At 46.7% G+C, this 7,484-nt stretch overlaps 1 protein-coding gene across 1 annotated transcript in view; it reads right to left on the reverse strand.

Moving 5' to 3' along the window:
* Nucleotides 1-6,927, reverse strand: part of LOC148109364 (uncharacterized) — a 296,844-nt gene extending 289,917 nt beyond the window's left edge. Inside the window, exons 1-2 of the mRNA XM_087864909.1 lie at nt 6,919-6,927; nt 5,482-6,264 (exon numbers count right to left, since the gene is read on the reverse strand). Coding sequence (XP_087721035.1) covers nt 5,482-6,264; nt 6,919-6,927 — 792 coding nt within the window. The remainder of the gene's footprint in view (nt 1-5,481; nt 6,265-6,918) is intronic.
* Between the last annotated feature and the right edge of the window lie 557 nt (nt 6,928-7,484).

Here is a 7,484-nt window from a genome sequence, read left to right on the forward strand (position 1 = left end):
AGAAAACTAGAGTAATTTCTTCTCCATCTTCTCAACTTTTACTATTCGTACAGCTACAGATTGAAAGGTTTGCAACATTATATAAAGAAGGAGGGCAGATGCATATTCCACAAAATACACCCTGAAAGTCTACCACACGCTAGGCTCTATTGTAGGTACTGGGTATTGTTGTAAGGGCTGTGGGTTATGTTCTCAGCATAATTTGAGTATTTTCCAAAGGGAATAATTCAATTTAATTCTGCCTATGCTCCTGCATTTCTAAACATCTGAATATAGCCACTTTACTTAATATATCAGCATTACCATGCACAGGGCTCCCAATAAAAACACTATTTCCGTCCACTCTTAAAAGGATCTAACAGGACTGGGGCACCTGGGTTAAGTGTTAAGGGTTAAGTTAAATTAAGTTAAGTTAAGTTAAGGCGGGTTAAGTGCCTACTCTTGATTTTGGCTCAGGTCATGGTCTCAGGGTAATGAGATCTAGCCTGATGCTGGGCTCCACACTGGGTATGGAGCCTGCTTGGGATTCTCTCTCTTCTCTCTGCTTCCCCCCTCCTCGCTCTCACTCCCCCTCCCCCCCAAAAAAGAGTCTACAGGACCTTAAACTCAATATGTATATAGGTATGTGTGTGTAAGGATATGTGTGTCTAAGAATGAGAAAGTGTGCTTTCTTGGCTAGCTTGGAGGGTAACAAATACGGCTTAGATAGGTATTTGTTTGTTTTAGCAATCATCCTCCTTGCGTGGGTGAGAGTTTACAGGTTATAATAGCAGAAGTAGACATGAGGAAATCGAAAACGTAAATGTCTTTTGTTTAAAGCTTCTCTTTACTACATGAAAAAAAACATAAATCAAGTCTTTAGTGTTCTATTACAGGGATGAAAACAACAGAAGGGGGAAAAAGTAAGTAGTGTGTGTGTGCACATTCACAGACACACATATTATCCTGTACGTGAAGACGGGGAGAGGCAAGTTAAATATCAAGATTCCAGTGCGTTAAATTATGGACGAACAACAGAATATTTCACATCATTCTTCGCAAAGAGAAATGGTTCAGAAATTTAAAAAATAAATAAATAACCGTAAAATTCAGATTAATCCTACAGGATCCAAAACAAGTACTTGCCCTGGACAAGCTACAACCAGACTGTGGAAAATGGTTTAAAAAATCAGTGAAGTTCACTTGAAATCTGCCAAATTACCATTCTGCTTGAAAATCCTCCCAGCTAGAACAAGTTAATAGCAGGCTTCTAAAACTAGGTTAAACATGCTGTAAATCAATTTATCCCTCCCTACAAAGCTACTAAAGTGCATGCTTTTCTGGTGAAAATGGTTCTTCAATGGTACTTAATTCTGTCACTTTATTGTTTCTCCAACCAGTCCGCTTCAAGTTTTTCTACCTAAGTTGTTCCATTAAAGTTAAATGCCTATCTTGGACATAAATAATAAACAATGAAATACACATTGTTTAAAATAGCATAAGGAACCTCAAAATGCATCACACAGGACATACATTTCTTAAGTTCAGAAGAAATGCTTAATAATGCGTATGTGATCCAGGCTGGCCACCCAATAATTTATTCATTATCATTTTATTGAGTTAGGAAACAATCGGCACTATTACCATCTCTCACAGATAGATGACTTGTCCTCCACCAACATGCTTCAGGTAGCACCTTTGGCAAGACAGCTTTGATAAAAGACTGAAATGAATATTATGCAGAGACACAGTCTGTCCCATGCACTTTAAAGAGCCCAAATCACTATACCCACTGTATGTCTACCACGTTGCAGACAGAAGGCCCAGAACGGATGATTAATTAGCTGTAATGTTTAAACTCTCACTGGTATACAAGCTGACCAACACAATCTTCAATCTCATTCCTGTTTAAAATTCACACAGAGAATAATGGATCATTAAAGATTACACGAAGGTGTAAACAATTACCAAAGCAAGGGACAGGGCTTCTCCAGTCTGGAGAAAGAGGTGGGAGTCACAGGATTCTGTGGATTGCAGGCAGAATACATGATACACAAGGCATCTAACACCGTAATCTAGCCTGGTGTCAATACTAAATTTTTACTTCCAGATATTACTGTATTTTCTAAGTATCTTTATTAGGATAAAAATCTTTCTTTTTTAATTTTATGAATCTAAAGAACAAGAATAATTCCAGGGAGGAAATGGAAAAAATTTCTAAGTGTGACACAAGGGAAGACTAATAGGGTCAAGTCACATCACCTCACTGTGCCTCAATGTCCCATAAAATGAAAGAGTTAGGTCAGAGCATGAATCTCTAATTCCCGGCTAGCAATAAAATCCAGCTATCTATTTAGGTATCATGGAGAACTCAAGTTTTCATAAAATCCTAAGAGCACCTGAAGGCAGCAGAAAATGCGCTTACAGTGTTTAATGACTATAAAGGGAAGAATGAGAAGGGTCTAAACAATCCTCCCAATCTTGCATTTTTCAGTTTATATGAGGCTTAAGAGGGTAATTGAAATTAGATGCTTCATTTCATCCCACAATACCAATATAATTCTTATTATAATAAAAATTTTAAATACTCTTTTTAAAAACATCCCAAAAAAGAAACAGCTTCACCTTACTCAAATGAAACTTAGATCTGTCTCACTTGGAGGGTTTCAATGCTTGAGCTACAGTATGGGTATCAGGATGTGGAAGCAGCTGTCACTGCTTTGTTTTTCATTCACAGTAGGTGGTTGCCAAGCAACAAAATACTATTGTCTGTTTCCATGATCTATTGGCCAATTCTACTGGTGATAATGCTTTCTACGGTTTAAAACAGGGCCACCTTTTGGACAAGAAGAAATGAGAAGATTTTTTAAGAATGACAATAACATATATATAAGTAAACACACTGAACGTACCCCAAAATTATGTGTATACATATATGGCTGTGCGTGGATATACATACATATATTTTGCATTTATGCATATGTATATGTGTGACTACATGCATTCTTTTTCTGCCTACCTCAAAACCTATTTAAATTTGAGAAGCCAAAAACTAGACTCTAAATCCCTTGAAGGTAAATCAAGGCATGACCTGGGGATATGAAAACATAGTAAGAATTATTTTTTCAACAACAGAGTAATTTCCCATTTGCCAGATGTATTGAATCTGTCCCTTGAATACAAAATCCTACAGTCAGAAAGCGATTCTGTCTACTTACATAAAAATAATAATAAATGGAAAGACTTTACTATCCAACTACTTTGGAATTACCTAATATATTTAACATGCTCTATGACTTACCATGTGCTACCACTGTGTACAAAGATAATAATTGAAATGGGAAAATTCGGTTGTTTACACCCAAGAATCTTAAAATACACTCATTTTTTTAAATAATTGAATTGTTCTCCCTGGAATAGCCTCATGTGATTCCGACTTTGTTTTGATATGAATCCCTGGGGAATAACAGTCATGCTATGTTACTCTTGCATATATCACTAGCTTGCAAATAAAATAACACACAGTGTACTCAAAATAAAGTTGTCAACATTAACTTGCATCAGTTGTTGTTTGTTTTGCATTGACAAGGCTTCTAAAGATAAGAATTACAATATTCTTAGATGTACAGACACAACATCAAAACAGCCTGAAGGAATTAAGCTTGAAAATGCTAGAGGCAATCACGTTTTGAAATGAAGAGAAATCAGTATCATTTATGCATACGTATATATTTCTGCAAAGTACCTAAATAACGCCAGAACAATCTTTGGAGTTTATGCAATGCTCATCCATCTTCTTTCACAATATTTCAAAAGCACTTTGCCTTAACTATTTAGTGCATACCTCTAAAGGAACTTTTAAAATTCACTTTTTGAAATTCATTACCACTTGCAAATCTATATATTACAACAAACTGGAATAAGCAAAATCCATTATATGGATTGACATTATTACTATAAAGTCTCACATCAAAAGGACAGCGCTAGCAAAACAGAAACAAAGTGTGCTAATAATGAACTAAATATTATCCAAAACTCCCCTTTCTGGGACAGAGCCTTCTTCAGCAGAACCAACCCGCCTCCCGGGCGTGCCCATCTGGGTTTCCCCTTCACATTTCACCCCATAAATGACACACTTTTTCTCCCTCAGCTTCCCAAGCGCGCCCACCTGTGTCCTTCCTTCTAACAAGGAACAATTTCCATCCCACTTTCTCCATCTTCTTCAGATCACTTACCCACCCATCACTTTCTCTGAACCGCTGGACTCAAACCTGCAGCCCAGTTTGCCACGAACCTCCCATAGGCACTTGTTTCCCTCATTCTTCTAGATATGCTTAAAAACCTCTACCACCGAACAAACGCAGTATTAATAAAAGTAGGGTTACAAGCCAGTTTTTGTTTTGTTTTTGTTTTGTTTTTTACTTACAGCAGTAAAACGCTGAGAGATAGAAAGGGAGAAACGGTGGAGGAAAGAGGGTGGGTCAGTGGCTACACACAGTGGTGTAGACGCGGGGATCCTACCGACCCGGCTTCCCCACCTGTCTACCCCACTTCCCCCATGTGCGCGCCGCGGGATGACAACCACAACACTCCAGAACCACCCCCCTCCGGAAAGAAGGCGGGGTTACGCCTTCAGCCAATCAGAACCCGCGAACTCCGGGTGTCCAACCTATGGGGTGGCCGTGGCCGTGCAGGGGGAGGACGTGGGGTGGTTGGGGAGGGGCCGCGTCCGTGGGAGGCGCGCACGTGTCGAGTCCAGGGAGACAGGGAGGCGGAGAGGCGGCAGGCGTCCAGGACCTAAGGCGCGGGCTCTGCACCCTGGCAGCCACCGCGTCCAGCTGCCCAGTGCCTCCTCTGCCTCGGACTCGGCGGGCCAGGACGTGCTCCCGCCGAGAAAGACACGTCCAAGGTGTCTGAGTTCCCCGTGTAAGGGGACAGTCACAAATAACAACAGTACCTAGTGCAGAGAAGGGGAGTAAAGTTTCCGGCCCGCACCACAGCGGAGTCCGCCAAGACAGTGAGGACAAGGGATGCAGGGCGGGAGGGTGACAACCTGGAAAGAAGAGGGCTGCGGAAGGGGTGCGCGAGCAGGACGCCGTCCCGGGTGCTGTGCAGGGGGCGGCGGGCGGCTGGGTGCGCTGTCCAAGGTGCAGGGGAGGTGGGTGGCGGGCGCGGAGCCCGGAGCCAACACCGGCTGGCGGCGGCGGGGAGAGCGGGGAACTGCAGTCTGGGGCGCCGGGCACCCTCCGGCTCGTAAAAGTGACAGGGCTGGAGCTGGGATAGAGCGGGGAAGGGCGCGGGGGGCTGCGCGGAAGCTCCCAAGCTTTCACGCACCCCTCCCCACCAGCCTCACCTCTAGCTTCATTCCCCTCCCCCTCCCGGGAGCCCACTCCCCTCCAAGCCTCTGTCCCGGGGCCGTGGCGGGGGCGGGACCGGGGAACCCCCGCTCCAAGCCCGGACACTCCAGGGATGCTGCGGGCCCCGGAGCTGCTGCTTGCTTACCTGGAGCCGCGGTACCGGGAGCGGGGGCAGCCCGCCGCGCGGAGCCGGGCGCTGGGCGCGGCGCGGCTTCTCCTCGCCTCGGCGTCCTCCTTCTCCGCTTCTCCCGGACTCCGTCCCGGGCAGGAAGCTGCAAGACGCGGCCAGGCTGCAGCTGCGGTTCCCTCTGCTGCCTCCGCCGCCGCTGCCGCAGACAGAGGACGCCCCGTGGCGACTGGAAGCCTGTGTGAGTAGCGGCGCCCGAGAGAGTGGGATCTGCTGGAGACTCCGCGGCTCGGGGCGCGCGGGCGTGCGCACGCGCGCCTGCGAGTGTGAGTGTGTGTGTGAGTGTGCGCGCGCGCGCCCACGGGGTGGGGGAGTCGCGAGGGGAGGGGGAGAGAGGCCAAGAGATGCTCGTAGGGACCGAGGCAAAATTCTTTGCCCCCGGAAATCCGTAAAGCCGGAGAAGGAGGATCGAACACGCGTCTCGCCCGGGGGAGCTGCCCGCGGGGCGGCGGCAGAGGGGGAAGGGAAGGCAGCACGGCGCGCGGGCTCCGGAGCCGAGCGGGTCTGAGCCGAGCGGAGCGCGCAGCCACGGATGCAGCAGAGGCGGTGCCCGCAGCACTCGGTCGCGCTGCCCCCTCTAGGGAGGGGCCGAGCCGCCAGCTCCTGCCACCGCCGCCTCTGTCCGGACCTCTTGGCTGAGCGCGGGGGAACAGAAACCAGGACCCCACGGTTGCCACTGCAACCTTGGAGTCTCTCGGCCCACTGAAGGGCCGAGCAGAGGACCCGGGCGCACGTGGCCGACTACCGGCTGGAGTCGGCTTGTGCAAGCGCTGCGGGAGTGGAGTGGGCGGTGAAACCCCGCCGAGTGCGGCCCACCGCCTCTTCTGTGTAGGGATGCGGGGCGGGGAGCAAGGGTGAGGTCGGTGGCGGGTGAGGTGAGCTTGCACGGTCCGCTGGAAGGGAGGGCGTTTCTCACTCCAGGTGGAATGCTGCCTCGTTTTCTCTTCGGAGGCCACTTTTCCTCAAAGTTAATCCACTTCCCAGGTGCAAGTGCCGGTCTTTTCTTTGTTCGGATTCAGCTAACAGTGCAGGCAGCCGAGCACTGCCTCTTTGAAGTCAGGCTCCGCCAGGAAGCGGCCCGTGCGGCCATTCTGGGGCCGCTCTTGGCCTGTTAAACACCACACTCCTTCATTCATCCAAGCCATACTGTATATACCTTAGAAATAAAAATTTTAAACACATTTACACGCCCTCCCTCTTAAAAGATATATCGTCCTAGCAGTATTCTTTTCCATGCTTATTTTAAACTATAAGTGCAATTTTATTTACCTAAGAATTTCTTGAAAGATTGTAAGATCTGAGTAATACTTGAAAATACCCTTCTTGGCAGGGTTCCTTTGCGCAGGGATTGTGTTTTGCATACTTTTGCATACCCTTCAGTACTTAGCACAGTACCATGTACATTGTGCGTTTTCTATAAATGTTGAATGAATGACATTGTTTTCTAGCTTCACATATCCCGAAGGCAAAGACTTGAATGCTGGGGAAGTCATTACCACCCCACTAGGCTTACTTGATTTTAACTTGCACCATTTCCTTGTGTGTGGCTATTTTCCCCTCTGGCAGCCACAGCCCCAGTGTAAAAAAAGACGACTGGGAATACTGACCCTTTGTGCAGCCTTACCTAAGGGTGCAAGAAGAGAGCACTCCGCAGGGAACCTAATGGGATATCCTGTGTGTAAGAAGGCTAAAGCATGCTTTATTTCAGTGCTGGGGGAATCTAACCTCTTAAAATGTGAAAGTCACTGTTCATTAGCAATTTATAATGTCCCTTTTAGAACAGAAGGACAGGAAAAAAGTTTTCAGAGAAATGCACTTTTCTACTAGCTTGCCACTTACAAGCTTTTCTCTTGTAGAGAGATTTGCTTGGTGGACACTGGCCAATATATGCAGGGTCAACCCAGACTATTTCTGCTGCAGCACCAAGACCACATCCCTCAACCTTGGTGTTTCTACAATCA

Source organism: Ursus americanus, chromosome 10, assembly GCF_024610735.1.
Source record: "Ursus americanus isolate L20-20 chromosome 10, mUrsAme1.1.p, whole genome shotgun sequence".
Taxonomy (NCBI): Eukaryota; Metazoa; Chordata; class Mammalia; order Carnivora; family Ursidae; genus Ursus; species Ursus americanus.